Source organism: Macroventuria anomochaeta (genome assembly GCF_010093625.1).
Source record: "Macroventuria anomochaeta strain CBS 525.71 unplaced genomic scaffold BU25scaffold_5, whole genome shotgun sequence".
Taxonomy (NCBI): Eukaryota; Fungi; Ascomycota; class Dothideomycetes; order Pleosporales; family Didymellaceae; genus Macroventuria; species Macroventuria anomochaeta.
In genome coordinates this window covers 145,522-164,981 of record NW_022985366.1, presented here as the reverse complement: position 1 = coordinate 164,981, position 19,460 = coordinate 145,522, and the positions used below count along the sequence as shown (strand labels likewise).

Sequence of the window (19,460 nt, the reverse complement as noted above, 5' to 3'; positions counted from 1 at the left end):
AGACCAAAAATTGGCGTATGATTCGGTCTTGCCGTGGGGATGAGACTTGTTCCGGTTGTGGTACCCGTCACTCGAAGACTTCGAGCGTTGTTGATTGCACAACCCATCATTGTGTAGCACTCGCTTGCTCAACGTCTCTGTGACGCTCATTGCAACGAAAATATGGTACCATCTATGCTCGTCAGTCAGCGGAGGGCATGTAAACGCTTGTCATGATGGTTCTGTACGTGTATGCGTGTAATTAGTGTGTACACAACGCGTGTGACTAGTGTGTATACCACAGCCCATGCAGACTCATACCGGGTGACAGGGACAAGCTTCCCCGATGCCCCATGCTGCGAGCAGGCAGAGGCGTTGCTCGTGCGCAATTCAGTACGACCTGTGAGACCACTCGCTTTAGTGCACCGACCTTTCCATGTCACATTGTCGAGTCTAAGATCCTACACTGGTGGATGGAAGCGGAGGTTGCTGCTTTTTTAACTCCCTAATGAGGCCCCCTGGAACATCTCTTTGGCTATATTGGATCGAGTCGGTTCTGCCATGCTGTGCCAGTATCGGACTGTTAGCCGAACCCCCGAGTAAGCTTCGAGACAGGCTGAAAGTTCAACAAGTTGTTGTCGAATGTTCAGCGTCCATGACTGTACAGTCAAATCGAGCAAGCTTTCTGGCCGATCAGTAGATCCTTGAGTTGACTTTCGCATCAAGAGCCTTTCCTGAGTCGATAATCGTGGACTGATTAGCGAACCACTAAACATAGTGCAGGAAGGGACTTGCGCTGTAGCAGGAATTTCGTCACAATTGTGTAAGCGGCTCTGCGGTGTCTTGCCAACGGTCGGCCGTGTACAGCGTAGTACACTGCAGCTTAGTGCTCGTCAAAGGAACGTTCGAGTATTCATCAAAGGTCGTACACAGGCGATCTCCGGCCAAGTGCTGGAGAGCGGACAATATGTGGATAAGATCCATGCCATAACGAGTACTGCATGCGCGGGTCTTTCCTGACAGCGGACGGAAAGGCGGCCACGGCTAGCGAGCCGATGCATGACTGCGTCCATCTTGCTCAAGCCGCCCGTACTAGTGGGCTCACAACAGCCAGATGCAAATTTTGAGGCAGCTGAAGTTGTACGTAATGTCCTGTAAGTTGTCATTGGCCTGAGTGCAGACATAGATGTCATACAGCATCAGACCTCTTAAGATTGGCATGGCCCCGATAGTATTTTTGATGCAAAAGCAGGACTCCATCTGCTGGTAGTGTGTCTCAAGTTTGCAAAACTCGATTTGTAAACGCGACCCAACGTAGCCGCAAACTGGTTGATTGATTGATCGATTGTGTTTAGTCGAGATATGCTCAGCAAACGGTTGTAGCGACGGTGGCGGCTCGCCTCGGTAACAACTCGGAGGCTGTTTGACTAGGATTGGACTGCATGAAGCCATGCAGCAAGTTTGCTGGAGGTCGACTCTCATTCGCAAGCAAGCACGCGCTGAGCTCCACTCGAGCAGGGGAATTCGACGCATGTGACTGGTGGCTGAGGTGACACACACATTGCAGGGGTGTGCACGAGTGCAGAGAAGCGTTCAACGAAATTGACAAGTCTTCTCTGTGTCTCGCTTGAAGCCCACTCAGCCGATGCCATGAGGTAGATCAGACGTCTGGCGAGACCATCGTTGGTGTGGAGAAGAATAAGGCGAAGGCCAGTGTGGGGGTGCATGGAGCTAGACGTGAAAAAGAGCTCCGCAATCGCACTGTAAGATCGCTTGCATTCCGATTGATCTCGACCAGATTCCGGGATGGTGGACGATACATGCGCCGCCAATGATGTGTCCGTGCGTTTGAGGTGTTGTGATCCAACGCGATCGTACTGCAGTGCCTCGACGTCCCTTTGAAGGATACACTGCAGAAGAGTGGGGGCTGAGCCAAAGTCGAGATTCGAACAGCTATCGAGTAGCTTGGGTAGCACTCGAAGCCAAGGCTGTACACCTGTGCAGCCACGAAGAAGTCCTAGGTAGATCGGTGCTAGTGGAAGACGTAACAATGGTGGTAGGCCTCGCTAATCAGCCAAGCAGGAGAGGTTTGTGGGTCTCTCAGGAACCTGGAGATGCGGGGAGGCGATTCGTTTGTGACGGTCGAGGATGCCGGGGTGAAGGCAATTCAGGTAGTGTGCAACCTTACATGTCGCCGCGTGCTGCAAGGTCGTCGAAAAAGAAGTCATTACGACGAGTATGTCAAGCATAGCGCGGTTGCCAACGAGGGCTACAGGCCGCGGACGTCCATATGGAGCGGCAACATATAAAGTGGGCGATACTGCTCGATAAACAGTCTTTCACCATCAAGTTCCATCAGAAACGACTTTCAAACTCAGGTTTGTGTTGCTGTAGGCCCTCGAACTGCTTTCGGATCAGCCACAGTAGCAATAACGCGACGTTGTCGACATCTGTGCTCTAAGCCGCCACCGATCACACACCACCGTATGTTGAAGTGTCCACACGATGATTCAAAGCTGACGATGCTGTAGCTCTAAACCCACCCCAATTCTGACACGCAACCGCCATGTGCTACTACGAGGAGATCTACTTCGTTTCCTGCGGTCACAAGGAGAAGCGCCTCCAACAGTATTGTCATTTTGCACGCAATGACCCCGGCCATCAGTGCTTCGGTGCTTGGAACATCAGACGCCAGTGGGAGCAACACGAGACCGAGTGTGAGAACTGCGCCAAACATCGACAATACTTGAAGGCCAATGGTCTGGCTCGCGGTGTGCAGTCGATTTACGCAGGAGGGAGATGACCTTCGTATGAGGATTGACTCTGACAGGAAGATCCAAAGGTCCAGTGACTTGATGAGCTGTTGGACCGGTTTGATTGGCAGGTGTTTGCGGCAGCATGTATATTGCTCTTCTGTTTTGCTTTCTGATGAATCGCGGGCACGGCCGGTATGGCTTCGAAATACGAGGGCGTTCTGGTCTTCAGCGACGAGGCAGGCTTTGGCCTTGATGTATCACTTTCGGCACATGGTGAACGTTCTTTTCAGCTACTTCACATTAGCAAATGTGTACATAGATACCCCGTATTAGGTAAACAACTGGCCTTTTGAGCCATAATCGATAGTGTTACGAAGTACAACACATGCTCAAAATTTCCTGCAGTATGTTTGCTCGCATAAATCGTTAGTTGGCAGGTCGAGAATAGGTCTCTTTGCCGATCGTCTTGCCCCGCCGTCTTATGAAGCTGACTGCAGTCGAAAACATGAGTAGCGGCACAATGTCGGGTCTTGCGAAGTAGGAGAGAAATTGTGACTCAGAAAGATAGACAACGTGACTGATTCTCTTTTGTTCAAGGCTTCGAAGCCGTTGCTGGTATCTAGTTGAGCAGTATACTCATGTACGGTCATGTAGTCGCCGGTGTCAAGATATAGATTGAAAGACTCATTGTCATTGGCGATGCGTCCGAAGATGATCAGATTCTTGATTCGTTCTCAGGCTGAAGATGTCCGACGATGTTGTATCGTTTGCTGAAGAAGGTGTGCCAGTCATTGAGGGTTTTGGTCTCAGTCTCGGAAAGCGTGGAGTAGTCTGATACACAATCTTCTGGTTTCAAAGATGACATGCCGAGCGCACGGTTGGGCTCCTTGCCAGCAAAGACTATGTCGAGTAAGCAGGCAAGTAGAAAGGTGCGTACTCGACCTTACCATGATAACCCTTTCCGGGTGCGTATGTCTCCTTTCCACTCACGTCAAACACATCACCCTGAACACTTTGTGAGTTACTTGCTCCATCATTCGCGTTCAGTATTGACCACCTACCTTGATGCCGACTAGCGTAGGGTAGCCTTCGTTTGTGCCTAGCATATCGGTCTCAGTACTGTCGCCGCCACTACATTGCGCGGGGTAGCTCACCATCACACTTGGCAAGGTGTTCGCGCGAGATCAGGTCGTTCTTGGGCGGGTTCAATGCCACTGGCTCCTTTGGTGCGAATCTCTCCTTCTTTGGCTCTTCTGTACCGGACATGTTGCGTTCGTATTGTTTTGAGTGTCGTCTACATGTTCAACAACTGGAAGCTGCAATCCACCTCGGCAAGATTCGACGCTAGCACTAGCTCACAAATGGCTCCTCCACGATTGGTTCTTTCATGATGCAGAGGAAGTGGGCTATAACACCCGGACCACCCACCAAAATCAGCAATACAACAGTACAGAACAACAATTAGCACAATACTATTGTAAACTTCCAGTGCAATTCATCACACCATAGCACATCCTTCCAGTGTTTGCTGCGCAGCCAAGCCTTTAACTGGATGTCAGACCACTCTCTCCTCTCTGCTTGTTGCTTGGGAGGATGCTCATCCTGCTGGGATGCAACATGCTCAGTAATGGGAGCAATCTCATTCACATGGCGCCATATTGCGGTGCGGTGATAGGCCTCTTTCCCATGTTTAGCTACTACCCTAGCAGCAATCTGTATGTCCTGCCATGTTTCTGCTTTCTTGTCAAAGGAGCAGTGGTACAAATAATCCACTGTAAGGTGTTTGTAGGCCTGCTCTTTGACCTGTATAATGGGTGGCGGGGTCTCAAAATGACGCCTGAAGCGCTTCTGAACCTTGGTAGGTTCATCTGACATCTTCAGCAGAAAATTCAGGAACAAAAGCTCAATATTTGGGCTGCAAATGGGGGTGTTGATTCATTCCATCTGATCTTGACGATGCTGGGTGACCCGGGCGTTATAGCCCACTTCCTCTGCATCATGAAAGTGGTTATGCTGACGAATGCGCCTTTACTATCTGATACATCAATATGCATTAACATTCATCTCCGGGGTCGACGTGTTGCTACATAGCCAACTATCGTCTTCACATTCGCGATCCGGTACCTACTCATCAGCATGCACAGGCTTGTTCACCATCAACGTGAGCAGCGACAGAGCGACTTCTACAGCAGCCAGTACCGTCGTCTCACCCGGATTATCGTAGATCGGTGCAACTTCGACTGTTGTTGCCAACTCATTAGCACATTGCAACTGACAGCCTTGGCTCCCAAACTTACCAACATCAGCTCCTACAACCTCCAGTCCTTCGAGACCGTCAAGAATGGACAGAAGCTCGCGAGTAGTCCAGCCTCCAACCTCAGCTGTACCAGTAGCTGGTGCAAAGGCCGGGTCCAAAACGTCTATATCTACGCTGATGTAGACCTTTGTTCCGGCGACTCGCTTCTTTAGGGCCTTAATGACACCAGACACGCCCAGTCGATCAATGTCCCGTGCTCGCACGATCTCGAAGCCGCACCTGACATCGTTACGCACATCGCCCTTCGAACGAGTAACTGGTGCTCGGATGCCAGCGTGGATGGATGTATTACGGATCAGACCTTCTTCATGGGCAATATGCAAGAACGTCCCATGATTGACGCCTCTGTAGATGCATCAGCATGTTTGGGTTTCCTACACACGCTTACAATACTCACGCATAGTGTGAGATGCCTCCACCTAAGACTTTTGGATCCCAAGTATCTGAACTTTGCTGTCAGTCGCGTCCAGAATGTGCAGGCTCGGCTTACCTATGTGGGAATCGAAATGAATTACACTGACTGGACCCCAATGGTCTTTGGTGGATCGTAGAGCTGACAGTGTGGTGGTGTGGTCTCCACCAAGTGTTACGATGCGTGGAACAGTGAAGGCGCTTGAATTGGTCTTTCTTGCCGAAGTCACCTCACCATCATTGTTAGTGGACATGCTATCCGTCAGAGGGTGTTACTCACTTTGTGCGCTTTATCGAGCTGCTTCAAGGCGATAGTGTTGTCCTGGAGAAAGCTTAGTTGAGGAGTCTTTCCTTCATCTTCATTGACTCACCAGGAAAGTCAACGGTGCATCTCCACAGTCTACAATCTTCGCCCAGTCGACGAATATATTCTGTCCTGAACGCTGTCAGCTGTCATCATGGGCTCTCCACTGATGTTTTCTATCTTGGGTTTACAGCACAAAGCACAATCATGATGCACATGTCCGCCGTGCTCGCTAAACCCATGCAGCGCAACATGTTGATCATGTTGTCCTCAGCGCTCAACACCGCTCCAATTATAGGCTTTTGTATCACAACACCCCAGAAGACTGGATACGACTTCATGACAAACATACCTGTGTATATGCTCCAACCCGCACCGGCTTTGATCCGTTGTGAGCCACGCCGAATACCACTCGGCCCGAACCGTGCACCGGGTCGTGCTGTCACTCCCTGCCAGCATGTCAGTGACCATACCGAGACCGTGGGTCAGACGCCCAGTGCTACAAGTTTGTGGGCATATATAATGGCTCAAGTCTTCTATCGGCCCTCCTTTCCAACGTTACAGGTTGAAAGCGTCGTGGGGAATGATCGATAACTTACAGTGTCGAAAGGAGCTCCCAGAATCGCAATGTCAAACTTCTCAATTCCTTCACCTTCTGGGGCCAAACAATGCACATATGGTAGATTCGCATATGTCGTCAACCCTTCAAACTTGGCTTGAGTGATGTCTGGTGTGATGATGTCCATCACCGCTTGGTCCGAGGAAAATCCGGAGATGGACGGGAAGCTGATCTCGCGTGCATCTACGGCTGCGAACGCCGCAATCAAAGCGGACAATGCCAACTTGCTCAACATCTTCAATGGCACAAGATCCGATTGTGTCGTTCAAAAGGAGAGTGTGATGGGAGCCCCAGAAGTTTGGCGCTCAGGTACTTCTGGTGGTACATCCATGTCTGCGGCTAGGTATCCGCGGGCGCTCTTCGGCCCAAAGCGGCAGGTACAGCCGCATGCATCTTATGTCGAACTGTTTCCGGTCCTGGACAACAGTAAACAAAACTACATCGTTATCAAATTTCTATCTGACATTGGTCATGGTAACGACAAGATCACAATCAACTGTGACAAAGCAAGACCCGGCGTCCAGCCCTCTACTCACCCCTTCCAAACCCGCCACCAAGAGGAAACGACAAGAACGCGTCTCGCACCACTTCACTCCCCAACGCAAAGCGAATCGCCCAGTAACCATCCCACAACCCGAGAACCTGCCCTTTCAGCTCCGTCCCGCAGGATACGGTCTGATCCAAGAGCGTATACAAGATAGCTTATACGCCCTCGTAGTCCAAGTCATCCTCTGGAACCAAACCCACGGCAGCGCAGCTCGCCCTGTACTCTTCCAGACCCTGACATTATATCCCACACCCTTCCACCTATCCCAGGCGAAGCTCGGTGAGCTGACTGAGATACTGCAACCCCTCGGTCTGCATAATGTTCGTGCCAAACGTCTGATCGCGCTAGCTGAGGCATGGATCGCGGCACCGCCGTGTAAAGAACGGAGGTATAGAAGATTGCACTACCCGGATAGAGGGTGTGGTGCAGATGTTAAGCGTGATGAGATATTGGGGATGGGAGATGAGAGGCAAGGGTGGGAGATTGCGCATTTGCCGGGTATGGGACCGTATGCGCTGGATAGTTATAGGATCTTTTATCGGGATAGGTTGAGGGAGGTTGAGGGGGGTGAACCGGAGTGGAAAAGAGTGCTGCCACTTGATAAGGATTTAAAGCCGTATTTAAAGTGGAGATGGGCGAATGATGGTTGGGATTGGAATGAGTTGACTGGCAAGCGCAGAAAGCTCAGTACTGGTGAGACAGACAGATTCAAAGCGGAAGCCGCTATGCGGAGCATAGCTGATGCAGGATCTGTTAAGGAAGAACCCGTCGATGTACGGGAAGTAGACGTCAAGGACGAAGAGCCAGACCCTCAAGATGAAGATCTTGTCACCCGCAACAAGAACGCGGCGGCATGAAGAGAGGCGTCTGAGCAACTGTCGTCCACACTTTCACATCTTTTGAGCATCGTACGATCTTATGGATTATGCTGAGTTGGGTTTTGCTAAGCAGGACAACCAAAAAGAATCCATCAATTCAACCATGACGGAGGCACCAAACGCCTGCAAGTACGGCAATCGGCCAAGCATTCCACATCATATGTTCACCTGCACCAGCTGTACGGCAATCGGCTAAGCATTCCACATCATATGCTCACCAGCACCAGCCTAGTGCAGCGTCCTCAATGTCTGCTCAATGGCAATACCTAGTCCACCAATACCCAGAACCGTCCACAGCCACTTGTTGCTAAGCTCCTCCATGCTCGGCCAGAAAGCATTCTTGTCCGCGCGGAACTTCTGAAGCTCGGCGAACTTGTCGGGCTGAGAAGCAGAGTAACGGCGCACTTGGTGCTGCTCTTTCTCCTTGTCACCACCGAAAAAGCGGAGGAAGCAGTAGTTTGCAATTGGACCGAGGAGTTCGATTGGTGCGAGCATGTCACTGCCGTATAGCATGACAATAAAGGAGATGTGGACTAGGGCGTCGCCGAGGTAGCTATAATACGTTAGCGACGCTTTGACGGAGGGAACTGAAGAATTTACTTGGGGTTGCGGACGATGCTCCATACGCCTTCGCGGAGAATGCCTCGGCCACCCTCAGCCTTGTACTGGTCGAGTTGGTAGTCTGCAAGAGTCTCCAGAGCCAGACCAGAAGAGAAGAGACCAACAGCCGCCATCTGAATATAAGGGTGGTAGCCCATCATCGCGGCACCTTCATGCCTGAACGGCGCTGTGAACGGCAAGCTGATGAGCATCTGGAAAAAAGCTTCAGGAATGAAGACTTTAAACAAAGCTGTGTTCCAGAAACCATCCTCTTTCTTGACTTCAGCGTAGCGCGGATCATCTTCTCCGCGCTGGATTGACCGACGGGCAATGCGATAGAAGAGTCGGCCTCCCCAAAGCGTCACACCGGTCAACACGACCCGTTCATGCCAAGAGAGACGGTGGAAAGCTTGTGTGAGTGTCAATCCTGCAGCAAGACGTCGGCCGATGGCAGACCACCAGGCATTGGCGACCTGTCCGCTGGGCCAGAGCCAGTCCTTGACTTCGACGCGTTGGGTGTATCGTGATATGCCGTACGCAATGACTGCAAGACCAGAGTGAAGAGTAAGGGAGGGGGCGAGGGTGTCCTTCAAGATACCAACGTCGAATAATGAGGCACTGTGGACGTGTGTCTTTGAGTGTGTGTTGTCAACATAGCTGTAAGCATGCTGAGCAGCTGGAGGCGTTCCATTCAGGTAGATGTCATGTGGTCGCTGTTCACCAACTTGGATGCGAGCATCTGGAACACTCGTAGGTTGATTGGACCTGGAGAATAGTCCGGACGCCATCTCAAGTTGAGAAGTGTCGAAGAGGAGTGACAGAAGATTCGCAACCTGTGCGACAATCTTAATTAAAGCTCATCCATAGCTTCCCCGCAAAAGCACATGCCATCGCATGATGTAACGCTAGTAACGGGCGTCGCGGATATAGAGGTGTTGGTTTTGATTCGCTCGGCTGACGCCTGTCGTGCTTCCGTGAATGTACAAGGAACTGACGATCCAATGAACCCCGCTCAGTTATTCAGCCGCGATTGTTCATGCTGCACTGTGTCATTCGCTATGCGCATTCTTTTGTCGAAGTGCAGTGTTTACAGTGGGTTTGCAGAGTGGAGCAAGAACGATGGAACAACGTGTGACGTCGATGATAGCTCACTTGCTGGTCAAGGCGCTGATGGCTCAGACTTCAGCATGTGTACCGCGGCAAGTTTACGCGAGCTACACCAAATGTACCCCTCAAATACCAAGACATTGATCCATAAGCAAACGCCTTGGACGTTGATTCGAAAGCAGCTCCGAATCGTTGATATTTAAGTCTTGCAGCAGTTTCGATTCTATTCAATTGATTTCAGTCACCATGTCAAACGACAACAAACCCCAAGCCTTCAATCCTCCCGGGGTCCACGAACCACCACCCTCTTACAAGCATGTCTGCATAACACCAATTCTACCAACTTCCAAATTCATAACTCTTGCCGGACAGACAGGCGATTACAAAGCCTCTTGGATCGAGCAAGTAAAGGGAGCATACGAGAACGTCAAGAAGTGCTTGGAAGCAGCTGGTGCAAGCCCACGAGATATCGTCCATGTACGGCACTACATTGTCAATGATTCCGGCGACGCAGACTTGAACAAGGAGCATGTTGTTGAACGAGGATGGGCGCCGCTTTGGATCGAGTTTATGGATCAGCACGGAAATGGTCACAAGCCACCTGACACGGTTTTGGGGGTTGCAAGTCTGGCTCTGAAGGGGTTATTGTACGAGGTGGAAGTCTGGGCAATTGTGCATGGATAGTCTGAGTGCAAAGCTCATTTGGTATCATGCAAGGAGCCAGTGTCGACTACTAAACCTCAATCAGTCCATAAGTGGACAACTATTTGGCATCTTTCAGCAGTGCTTCGGCGGCTGCATCCTTCTGGCCAACACTTCCGCTCCGTGTCGCAGGCTTCAGCTCAGCTGCTGTCGACTCCTTGACCTTAGCCTCTGCAGCCTTCTTGAGCCTCTCGGTATCTTCAGGGTTGGTGTCCTTAGTCTTGTTGTCCTCGTCGTCGCTATCCCCGAGGCTGAATGGGTCGTGATCGTCGGTCTCGGGGTGTGGTGCAACTGACGTGAGAGGCTGCCACTTCTTACCGCCAGACTTTCCACCCTGGTTGTTCGGGGAAGGGTTTCGGTACAGAGCGTCTACCTCATCGACTGGGCCGCTCTGAGGTGGCGAAACAGGGGTAGGCTTGAACAGGCCAGGGTTTGCCGATGGACGACTGCTCGACCTCTGCTGCGGGTCGTTGTCCCTCATCTCGAGCTGGGCGAAGTCGTCACCCAGCACCCTGTTGTCCGCATCGTAGCGGTTGTGGTCCGCAGAGCGGCGCATATCAGCAGAACGGCGCTGCTCGGCTGACTTGCGGATGCCGTAAAGCTGATCCGACTGTGAGGCACCAAAGTTCTGTCGACCCTGCGATGACTGCCCGTGTTCTCGGTCGTGGTGTACAGAATTGCCGTATTGGTCATAGTCGTCGGGTTCGCCGTCGAGCTTCTTCTTGAAGCTAGTGATCCACTTATTGACCGTCTTCTGTGTTTCCTGGAAGCCTTGCTCGATGTTCTTGCGGATTTCGGGAAGGTCATCTACCAGCAATAAGTATGCGCAACTCTTATATGCAGTCAGGCGACCGTACCTTCGAAGAAGCTGTACTCGCGCTCATCCTTGTTCTGGTTATTCGACCTTGCGTAGGGCTGCGACCGCCGTTCTCCAGCGCCCTGGGTCCGTGACCCATAGCCACCCTGGCCCTGCTGGCCGCCTTGACTTTGGTAGTGCTCGGCCAGCTGGCGAGCATACATTTCATCCTGTTCGAGCTGACTACGGGGCTGGGGTCGCGGAGGCTGTGGGGGCGGCGCCTCTTCGCTCTTGAAGTTGGGGTCGGACATGCCTTTCTATAGTGTTAGCAGCCCCTCTATGGTCATATCAGGCAACCACATACTCAACAGTGCATTGAATGCAGGTTCAACCTTCCCACCGCTGGCAACGAGGACCGCCTTAACTACATTTGTATCGATGTCAGGGAACGCCTCAATGAGTGTGTTCTGCGCCTGCACATTTGGGTCCACAGGCCGCGGGGGCTTCTGTGGAGGAATCTCTTCTGCCTGCTCGGAGAACCTCACACCTGGCTTGGGCGATTTTGAAACTGGCGGTGGCGAGGCAGCCTTCTCTGGTGCGGAGGACGTAGGCGCATCGTTGTCATCGTCGAAGTCGAGCTCACGCGCCGTTGTGGGGCTCTCTGGGGGCTGTTGGTGTTACTTCAAGCTTCATTCGAAATTGGGAAGTATACGAACCTTGTCGGTTCCTGCTTTCTCGGACATTGTGTATGTTGTGTTGTAACGATGTGCAAGGGCGTTGTGTTGTGTAAAGAGTTGTTTTTGGCGCAAACTTGAAGCTTGCTCTGTCGCCATTGCCGCGCACGAGCTGTGGCTGTGACTGCATCGTCATAGCGCCAAGACCCATATGCCTGCGCCTCTCCTGCAGCCTCATTGCTCCTTCCTTCTCATTCGTCGTCTGTTGATGAATTTCACTTCGTCCTTCTGCCCAGCGTTTGTGCACGGCAATCCAACGACAATGAGATATCCTTGATCTTTCTGACAACCTCCAGCCGCATCGACACTTGCAAGTTCGACCTATGCTAATTGAACATGTTGCTACGCTATTTCAACTATGATATACACATCGCTCGATCCTTCTGAGCGGCAGATTCGGTTGCTGAATCTCGCACCTGGAAACTATACCGAAGATATCAATTGCTTCTTCAGTATTATCATCTCGCTCCATAGGCGGATGCAGATCCTCAATCAGAAGAAGACATCATTGCCCTCCCTGTACGCGAGCACCGAAGTCAGTCAGAACATGCATGGCAGTATTCGAGGCTAACAATACATCAGTACTAAGCATTCTCATATGTATGAGGCAACCCGCGGAACAAAAGATCAATCACCATCGAAGGCGAAGTGATTGATATAACTGTCAACTTGCACTCAGCACTGACCAGCTTTCGACAAGATGATTGTGAGCGTATACTGTGGATCGATGCACTATAAATCAACTAGAATGATGTCGCTGAGTGAAGCGGCCAGGCCATGATGATAGCACAGATCTATAGCCAGGCAATTTGTGTTCTAGCGTAGCTCGGCGACTACTTTCCGGGTTGCGAAGTTGCAGTTGAGGTCATCAAGAAGTTGGTGTTGAAGAGGAGCTCTGCCTGTACAGTCACATGTCTCCTGGTCTGAAATTGACTGGCGGAGGTGCCACAGGCAAGTGCTTTGAAAACCACGAGGCACCAACAGTATTGTGCAGGTTCCTCAGCAGCTATTGGATAACTCGAGTCTGAACTGTGCAAGAGTTCCTGATGGCGAGCAACGTGGTCTTCAAGTACGGTCATGTTAAAGTTTCAAGCGAGATGCTGTTTGTAGCAATGATCCGGTTCCCCGCCACGATACCAGCTGCGGCTTCCAGCTTCACCTGCCCGAGTCAGAGGCACGATCGTCTCAACTTGCAATTGTGAGACATGGTCTTGCAAGTCTGAAACTGGAATGGGACATGCTTTACAGGCAGTGAACCGGAAAGCTCAAATTACGACATGTATCTTCGGTGGTGGATCTGTGGAGGGTGTCTTTAACATCCGTCAAAACCTGTACGACTTCCTTTGTGAAGCGCGCAGGGAGGAAGACGACCCGTGGCTCTGGATAGACCAGATCTGTACCAACCAGGATGATGCGCAAGAGAAAGCGCACCAAGTCTGCCGAATTCAGAACTGTACTCCAAAGCAAGACAAGTGTTGATATGGCTGGGACCATCCTTCGAAGGAAGTGATGACCTGATGGATCTTGTCAATGTCTTCGACGACCTGGGACGCCTGTCTTCTAAGACTTGGTCGACGATTGTGTTCAAGCCTACGTCGAGGGCCCAGAGAGTGACTGAGGTGAGAATGTTGAGGAAGATGAGAACTTACATGACGAGGAAGACGAAGTCAATAAAGACGACCATGAGCATATTGCGCTGATAAACAGCTGGCGGGCAAAAAGATCTGACAGGTCTATTCTCGGACCGATCGACGCCTCGTTCGACGAAAAGTCAAAAGGGAGTTTAGGAATTTTGCTGAGACATGTCGACGGCTGGTATGTCTCAGCTATTGGAAAAGACTCTGAATCATTCAAGAAGTCTTACTAGCCTCAGACCGTGCCATCCGACTCGGATCCAAAACTGTGTCTTGGGAAAACTTCGAAACGCTAACAGGGTTTTTGCTTGCTCCTCGCCGACGTTTACTGATTCCCTCGTCATTCGGCTCCTTCGAACTTCTAAACTTTTCAGCATGGCGCACGAGGACTTCGAATTGTTCGATTTTTGGGGCGAGCGCAATTGGTACTCCTTGTCGCCTTCCAGTGCAACATCTCAATGTACCGACATCAGGGATAAAGTGTATGGGATACAAGGTCTTCTTCCAGAGCGGCTCCGTTTTTACCCAAATTACGAAGTAGAATGTCATGAAGTTGTTTTTGAATTGGTCCGAAAGCAGGTCGCAGACAGACTTGCGATTCTAGACCGCCAATGTTCGGAAGACGGCTACACACAGAAGGTTGCTGAGAACTGGAGGCTGTAAGGAAGTCACGATGGAGAACATAGGAGAAGTGATTATGGCAGGTTTTTTCACCTTTGGATTATATTGGGCAATGCATCAAGGGACTAATAAGAAGTACGATGCGCAAACACTGCGTTCGTTCATTCGCAAAGAAGTTCTTCCATCATTCCGTGCTCAAAGAATGGCATATGAAATTGAATGGGTATCACACCCACGGGCGGAAAAGGTCTTTGTGAGATTTCTTGCCCCTAGAAAATATAGTCTCGTATATTAGAATTATCGCATCCAACTCTCTATCTAGTTCAAGTTATTAGCTACTAAGGAGCGTTACTAAAGACACTGATCTCTATTGAGCATATCGTTGACCTTCGACAATTTGAATGAAGGTGAGTTGCAACTGAGTGGATGCAAAATGCTACAGGTTTTGTGCCACCGGTCTGCCTATCACGGTGGTTGTTGCCATATATCTCTTTTAGGCTGGCGCGTGTGTCTCATGAAGCAGATACTGGATTAAACCTCTTCAGCCAATGTTCCACCAGATCTGGTGATAACCTTCTCGTCCACTACTCTTCAGAGCATTGAACGCAAATATGACGGGTTGTACCTGGACGTTACATAGCAGGCTGGCGATTAGGAGGCCGTGTTGTGCACAGTTTCAGTACCTTAAGATCTCAGCGAGATATTCGGGTTGAAAGAAGAATACACACATCAGGAAGGTTGAATCCACAGTCTGATAGAAGATGAAATGTTGAAAAAGAGCTTATGACGAGACAAAAGGAAGTAAACATCATATGGCCCGGACTCTATCTCTGTATATGTAGTCTACACGACTTTTTTTTTACCCTGTCTGTTGCATCTTCTCCAGGAATGCTGCAGCTTCCGCAGCGAACTTGCAACGCGATCGAATCGCAGCACCATACCTATAAAACAAGAAAGGAAAAGGTATACAAGCCAGCGCTAAGAACGCAGGAATCGAAGAGGCCCAGTGTATGCCCAGGTCGGCGTACATGTAGCTAGTGAACAGTGGAAATGCAGCACCGAACAGCGACCGCAGTACCGAGTTAGCAGCAAGGACAGACGCCGCATAGATAAGGTAGGCATCAATAAGGTAGTTCATGATGGACAGGAATACCAGAACCATACCAAAGCCGAAAGGAGCACCAGCCATAATACTGACGATCCAGTGGATACTCGGCGAGTTTGTCCAAGCAAACCAGAACAGTCCAATAGGCATAGCAACCGAGCCGACAAGAGCAGGCGGAAGTCGAGCTTCAGGCGCAGCGATGCCAGAAGGCGAGGCTTTGATGGCATTGTTGTATCGCTTATTGTCCCAGATCGAATATGTGACGGCGGCAATCATGCCAACAGCCACACCGATGAATGCGAGACCGCCGATTCCTTGCGACCATCCGCGGCTTTGCTGGTAGACAATGGGGAAGGCGCCAAACAGCATGTACAGTGTTCCGTAGATGACGGCCATGTAGATGGACAGCAGGAGCACGATGGGTTCGCGGAAGAGTAGGATCCAGGGGCGAGTGAGAGCAGTCTTGAAGGCTGTGCCGATGGACTTTGTGCCCTGTTCGACGTCGGACTTGTTTTTGTAGACCTGGCCAGTCTTCTTTGACAAGGCGGCGGCGCGTTTGCGGAGGAGAACTGGGGCGTAGGTCTCAGGAACGAGGAAGGTACAGGTGAGCCAGAGGACGCCGGTGAAGATTGCCATGACACCTTCAATCCAGCGCCAGCCAATGGATTGGCCGACGAAACCGCCAACTAATGGGGTGTTAGTACTCTTCTCCATAATGAAAGACGCGGGGAGGTACTTACCAATTGGACCGATAACGGGTCCCAGAAACGGAGCAGCGGCGAAGATACTAGTAGCTAAACCACGCTGACTGGCAGGGAACATATCGGCAATAACTCCGCCAGCGTTGGTCAATGGCGAAGAGCCAAATGCACCAGCCAAAAACCTTAGGATGATCAGAGTCTCGATGTTTTGGGAACCAGCTGCACCGGCATTGAAAACAGTGAGCAGCATGTAAGTACCAAAGAAGAGGTACTGGCGGCCGTACAGTTCTGTCCAGTATTAGTTACTTGTAGTTACTTGTCAGAGCCCTCCAGGTCAGAAGTAACTTACCACTCAAAGGAGCCCACAGCAAAGGTCCAATAGCAAACCCAAGAACGAACAACGAGATACCAAGTGTGCCGATGATCTGCGCTACACGGAACTCTTGCAGGACCTCAACAATACCGCCAGAGTATGCAGAAGAGACGAAAGCTACTGCCAGTGTTGCAACCGCGACGAGCATGGTGATGGTCCATTTCAGGGTCAGCGAGTAGTTCATTGGGTTGACAGGATCATTGTCTATCCATGTAACCAGGAATGGATCGTTCTCAGTTCCTGATCCTCTGTAGGGGTGGTTGATAATGTCATCATTGAGCGCTCCTTGATGAAGAACTCGTTGGAAGTGCGAGATGCGACCAAAGCGGCCGGACTCAGCATCCTTCTCCATTGTATGTATGGCGATCAGGTTCTTGTGTGCTTGTGGAGGTAGTCTGTGCTTGATGTCGTTCGGTAAGGAACCGAGAAGATGTGCTTCAAGGCTGCACGAGGGTAGTGATGTATCTTGATCTGCGAAATACCAAGAATGGTAGGTACCAGCAGACTGTTTTATTCATTCCCATCCTCCGGTCTTTTGGTCCGCGTCATTGCGCAATACTATGCATTGTTTAGCCGTCTAGAGTTCGCTGCTACATCTAAACGCGGACCATCCGCTCTCGCGGGGTTATGGAGGTAACGTAGACATAGGGCTGAGAGAATGCCCTGCAAGCCTCGATAGACGGTTTACAAAGTTAAAATATGCAATAACTTGGCTTGAAGTTCGCCTTGGATATCGTGTACTCGTGCAGACATATTGAGCGCGGTGCGTCGAGTAGAACATGTTGTGGGTGCTGCTGTTGTGACGTCGTGCTCATGTTATCTCCATGTGAGCGCCCAACACCGGGGCCTTCCAATATCCTCAGAGCCGCATTTGCTTGGCGGATCATCCGCTTTAGCCCACTACGCCACCCCTGACGCAGCAATCTCGGCCGAGGTACAGGAATGGATTTGTCGAAGATACGAAGGGATCGATCTGTAGTGTTGTTGCTTGAAAATCGCTTCCGTCCTGCTTGTCGAAGTTCGCCCGGAAGATTTAGAGCACTGAGGCAGCACGTCAGGCTCATGAACTGACCTGGACAAGATAACAGCTTCTTGAGATAGCATGACGCATTGCGACTCCCAACTCTAAACATTTACGTACGTTCGCTGATAAGAATAGGGTATCCGCTCGAAAACACAGAAGACCGGAGTCGATCCCACCCAAACACCGAAAGCCTCCTCATTAGCCATTGTCGTAACATGAAGTCACTTGGCCATCAAACAAAAGAAACACCACGGCCTGTCACTCGCCCTTAACTCCCACTCGGCTTCCCATTGAACTCTTCATGGACATCGGTCTTCATGGAGGTCGAACTAGCCGCCATTGCCTTGCGATAAGCCCAGGTCTGCGAGAACTGCTCCTCGTAGTGCTCTTTGAGCTTGCGCTGTCGCTGCTCTCGCTTCGACATCCAGCACACAACACCCATCAAGCCTACTACGGCTGCTCCAAGCATACCACCGACGGCGCCACCGACAACAGCTGTCTTGTGTCTCTCGCTCTTGCAGACATCCCCCTTGAATGTAAGGGTTGCTTCGAGATTGGACGAAGATTCTGTCGCAATTGCCGACGAAGAAGCCGCGGTCGAGGTGGATGACGATACGGCCGTGGCAGTCTGAAGTTGAAATGCACCGATGGAGCTTGTCGTGATCCTGGGTGCTGTCGAGTTGTTGCAGCAATTCCGTCGGTCGTTGATCGCCCTGCAGCAGTATGTGCCAAAGTCACATGTCTGGATGTTCCATGCAGACACTGGGTTCAGCCCATCGAAGTCGTTGTTCGCTACAACAACGTTAGGCTGATGTTACACTTTACGCGATTGAACTTATACGTGTACATACCACCAGGGCAAAGTTGTGGACATTCAGTAGCTTTGCCAGTCGAGTCTGTACATCCAGGTTGCCATATGGTGCCCATGTACTCGCTCTTCGTCGCCATGCACAAGCCGCTGTCCAGACAAATATCGGCAGAGCCAGCAGGTCGATTTGTGGCGCAGCAACCACTATGCTTAGCAGTTGAGTTGCATGGCGCAAAAGTGTCATCAAGTTCTGCGCCGGTAAGGCTATAGCATTTCTGACTCGCCGCCGCAACCAGCGACGTCGCGTAGAGAAACGAGAGGATGAATGAGCGCGACGGCATATTAGACAAAAGACAATAGGGTAAGAGAATGACTTGTAAGGAACGACGTTGAGATCGAGATCGGTACTCGACCAGAAGCGTGAAAATAGATGAGATCTTGAGACGAAGGAACGAATATCACAGGGCAGTCAGGGTGCAATGCAAACCCATATAAGGCTCCCGAAATAAGTCTCAGGCAGATAGGCTTTGCAATGTTATTATGCGTGGACAGCCCTGTGTGACCCTCTTGAGCTGGTAGCCAGCGTCCTCGACAGGCGTTCCTCGTCGCCAATTTGAAACATGTCATCAAACCCGGCAACGTCAGTGCAACATCCCCGTAGCAGTTCGCTGGGGTAACGCAGCTAACGTGTTAGTCGAGAAAGACAATCAGCCTCGATCTGAGGCCTGTGGCATGCAAAAGACGACTTCCGACATGGCGCGACGTTGTGTTAGGCAGAGGCGATGGGGATTGCAAGTCCGGGCCAATAAAGGCGCTTGCTGCTGCACTCTGGCGGTTGAGGAACCTGTCCGTTGATGCTGTTGGACGATTTAGCCACACAAGGGATTGAATAAAGCAGAGACAAGGCTTGTAATGGCTGCGAACGCTCTGCTCCTTCGGACTGAGGCATAATGCGCCAAGGAGTAAGGTGTCTGAGGTTCAGGCGCGTCGAAGGCCTCAGCGGGCAGCGATTGGAAGGCCGGTGCGCGCTAGTGCCACCTTCCGCCTCCGACCAGGTTGTGCCTGCCTTCAACATCATCTTCAAGGATTTGACATGTCACTGTAGAGTTCTCGGACTGCATCTGTGTCTTCGTTGATAAAGGTCTGGGTGAACTACCATATCCGGACGCTCCCGCAGAGCTGACGCTACGCCGCCTTGCTGACGCATCATTATTGACTGGAAAGTCTATCAGATATACAAAGATACCGGGTATCTCCATTTCCTACGATGCTTGGATCGTGTTGTTGCAGCGCCGTGGTCGTTCCGTGTAAGCTCGACACTGTATCGCCTTGCCAATGAACTCGGTTTGCTTCACGGTTGAAAGGAGAACTCACATCTAGAATTCGACCGAAAGCCAAACCGCACACGGGCTTCAGTGTGATCATCAGCCTTATCCTGCGTTCG

At 51.0% G+C, this 19,460-nt stretch overlaps 11 protein-coding genes across 11 annotated transcripts; 4 read left to right on the top strand and 7 right to left on the bottom strand.

Annotated features, from left to right (window-relative positions):
* Window positions 1-2,545: 2,545 nt before the first annotated feature.
* On the top strand, window positions 2,546-2,782 carry BU25DRAFT_333664 (uncharacterized protein; the record flags this gene model as incomplete). Its single annotated transcript, XM_033702492.1, has 1 exon — window positions 2,546-2,782. One exon carries the CDS (start codon window positions 2,546-2,548, stop codon window positions 2,780-2,782), a length of 237 nt encoding a protein of 78 aa, XP_033565182.1.
* Window positions 2,783-3,103: 321 nt separating this feature from the next.
* On the bottom strand, window positions 3,104-4,023 carry BU25DRAFT_407557 (progesterone binding protein-like protein). Its single transcript, XM_033705572.1, has 4 exons — window positions 3,890-4,023; window positions 3,797-3,834; window positions 3,683-3,740; window positions 3,104-3,635 (listed from the first exon to the last, which is right to left on the bottom strand). The coding sequence occupies exons 1-4, from the start codon at window positions 3,999-4,001 to the stop codon at window positions 3,451-3,453; spliced, it is 393 nt and encodes a 130-aa protein (XP_033565181.1). The 5' UTR covers window positions 4,002-4,023; the 3' UTR covers window positions 3,104-3,450.
* An 836-nt stretch (window positions 4,024-4,859) lies between these two features.
* BU25DRAFT_333657 (Arginase/deacetylase) lies at window positions 4,860-6,621 on the bottom strand (the record flags this gene model as incomplete). Its single annotated transcript, XM_033702491.1, has 8 exons — window positions 4,860-4,975; window positions 5,033-5,397; window positions 5,450-5,495; window positions 5,543-5,693; window positions 5,744-5,785; window positions 5,835-5,899; window positions 6,120-6,216; window positions 6,367-6,621. 8 exons carry the CDS (start codon window positions 6,619-6,621, stop codon window positions 4,860-4,862), a joined length of 1,137 nt encoding a protein of 378 aa, XP_033565180.1.
* Window positions 6,622-6,717: 96 nt separating this feature from the next.
* Window positions 6,718-7,919, top strand: BU25DRAFT_407555 (DNA glycosylase). The gene has a single exon (XM_033705571.1). It carries the CDS (start codon window positions 6,858-6,860, stop codon window positions 7,788-7,790), a length of 933 nt encoding a protein of 310 aa, XP_033565179.1. The 5' UTR covers window positions 6,718-6,857; the 3' UTR covers window positions 7,791-7,919.
* BU25DRAFT_221810 (DUF1295-domain-containing protein) lies at window positions 7,915-9,481 on the bottom strand. Its single transcript, XM_033701332.1, has 2 exons — window positions 8,412-9,481; window positions 7,915-8,364 (listed from the first exon to the last, which is right to left on the bottom strand). The coding sequence occupies exons 1-2, from the start codon at window positions 9,197-9,199 to the stop codon at window positions 8,040-8,042; spliced, it is 1,113 nt and encodes a 370-aa protein (XP_033565178.1). The 5' UTR covers window positions 9,200-9,481; the 3' UTR covers window positions 7,915-8,039.
* BU25DRAFT_221809 (YjgF-like protein) lies at window positions 9,482-10,241 on the top strand. The gene has a single exon (XM_033701331.1). It carries the CDS (start codon window positions 9,765-9,767, stop codon window positions 10,200-10,202), a length of 438 nt encoding a protein of 145 aa, XP_033565177.1. The 5' UTR covers window positions 9,482-9,764; the 3' UTR covers window positions 10,203-10,241.
* Window positions 10,242-10,281: 40 nt separating this feature from the next.
* On the bottom strand, window positions 10,282-11,759 carry BU25DRAFT_455326 (uncharacterized protein; the record flags this gene model as incomplete). The annotated part of the gene is made up of 4 exons (XM_033709936.1): window positions 10,282-11,027; window positions 11,078-11,329; window positions 11,381-11,684; window positions 11,733-11,759. 4 exons carry the CDS (start codon window positions 11,757-11,759, stop codon window positions 10,282-10,284), a joined length of 1,329 nt encoding a protein of 442 aa, XP_033565176.1.
* Window positions 11,760-12,911: 1,152 nt separating this feature from the next.
* BU25DRAFT_221792 (uncharacterized protein) lies at window positions 12,912-13,398 on the bottom strand. Its single transcript, XM_033701329.1, has one exon. It carries the CDS (start codon window positions 13,242-13,244, stop codon window positions 12,993-12,995), a length of 252 nt encoding a protein of 83 aa, XP_033565175.1. The 5' UTR covers window positions 13,245-13,398; the 3' UTR covers window positions 12,912-12,992.
* Window positions 13,399-14,139, top strand: BU25DRAFT_221793 (uncharacterized protein). The gene has a single exon (XM_033701330.1). The coding sequence runs from the start codon at window positions 13,553-13,555 to the stop codon at window positions 14,045-14,047; it is 495 nt and encodes a 164-aa protein (XP_033565174.1). The 5' UTR covers window positions 13,399-13,552; the 3' UTR covers window positions 14,048-14,139.
* A 680-nt stretch (window positions 14,140-14,819) lies between these two features.
* On the bottom strand, window positions 14,820-16,991 carry BU25DRAFT_407551 (MFS general substrate transporter). Its single transcript, XM_033705570.1, has 3 exons — window positions 16,161-16,991; window positions 15,851-16,099; window positions 14,820-15,796 (listed from the first exon to the last, which is right to left on the bottom strand). Exons 1-3 carry the CDS (start codon window positions 16,534-16,536, stop codon window positions 14,865-14,867), a joined length of 1,557 nt encoding a protein of 518 aa, XP_033565173.1. The 5' UTR covers window positions 16,537-16,991; the 3' UTR covers window positions 14,820-14,864.
* Window positions 16,992-17,269: 278 nt separating this feature from the next.
* On the bottom strand, window positions 17,270-18,585 carry BU25DRAFT_407550 (uncharacterized protein). The gene is made up of 2 exons (XM_033705569.1): window positions 18,060-18,585; window positions 17,270-18,000 (listed from the first exon to the last, which is right to left on the bottom strand). The coding sequence occupies exons 1-2, from the start codon at window positions 18,355-18,357 to the stop codon at window positions 17,477-17,479; spliced, it is 822 nt and encodes a 273-aa protein (XP_033565172.1). The 5' UTR covers window positions 18,358-18,585; the 3' UTR covers window positions 17,270-17,476.
* Between the last annotated feature and the right edge of the window lie 875 nt (window positions 18,586-19,460).

Excerpts from the sequence above, each read along its gene's own strand:
- BU25DRAFT_407557 (XM_033705572.1), bottom strand. The coding sequence starts at position 4,001 with ATGTCCGGTACAGAAGAGCCAAAGAAGGAGAGATTCGCACCAAAGGAG. Across the intron at positions 3,835-3,889 it reads ACACCTTGCCAAGTGTGATG|GCACAAACGAAGGCTACCCT; the intron begins GTGAGCTACCCC and ends CCGATATGCTAG. Across the intron at positions 3,636-3,682 it reads ACCCGGAAAGGGTTATCATG|TCTTTGCTGGCAAGGAGCCC; the intron begins GTAAGGTCGAGT and ends TACTCGACATAG.
- BU25DRAFT_407555 (XM_033705571.1), top strand. The coding sequence starts at position 6,858 with ATGGTAACGACAAGATCACAATCAACTGTGACAAAGCAAGACCCGGCG.
- BU25DRAFT_221810 (XM_033701332.1), bottom strand. The coding sequence starts at position 9,199 with ATGGCGTCCGGACTATTCTCCAGGTCCAATCAACCTACGAGTGTTCCA. Across the intron at positions 8,365-8,411 it reads AGCATCGTCCGCAACCCCAA|CTACCTCGGCGACGCCCTAG; the intron begins GTAAATTCTTCA and ends AACGTATTATAG.
- BU25DRAFT_221809 (XM_033701331.1), top strand. The coding sequence starts at position 9,765 with ATGTCAAACGACAACAAACCCCAAGCCTTCAATCCTCCCGGGGTCCAC.
- BU25DRAFT_221792 (XM_033701329.1), bottom strand. The coding sequence starts at position 13,244 with ATGGTCCCAGCCATATCAACACTTGTCTTGCTTTGGAGTACAGTTCTG.
- BU25DRAFT_221793 (XM_033701330.1), top strand. The coding sequence starts at position 13,553 with ATGTCGACGGCTGGTATGTCTCAGCTATTGGAAAAGACTCTGAATCAT.
- BU25DRAFT_407551 (XM_033705570.1), bottom strand. The coding sequence starts at position 16,536 with ATGGAGAAGGATGCTGAGTCCGGCCGCTTTGGTCGCATCTCGCACTTC. Across the intron at positions 16,100-16,160 it reads GCTGTGGGCTCCTTTGAGTG|AACTGTACGGCCGCCAGTAC; the intron begins GTAAGTTACTTC and ends AATACTGGACAG. Across the intron at positions 15,797-15,850 it reads ACCCGTTATCGGTCCAATTG|TTGGCGGTTTCGTCGGCCAA; the intron begins GTAAGTACCTCC and ends ACACCCCATTAG.
- BU25DRAFT_407550 (XM_033705569.1), bottom strand. The coding sequence starts at position 18,357 with ATGCCGTCGCGCTCATTCATCCTCTCGTTTCTCTACGCGACGTCGCTG. Across the intron at positions 18,001-18,059 it reads TCCACAACTTTGCCCTGGTG|CGAACAACGACTTCGATGGG; the intron begins GTATGTACACGT and ends ACGTTGTTGTAG.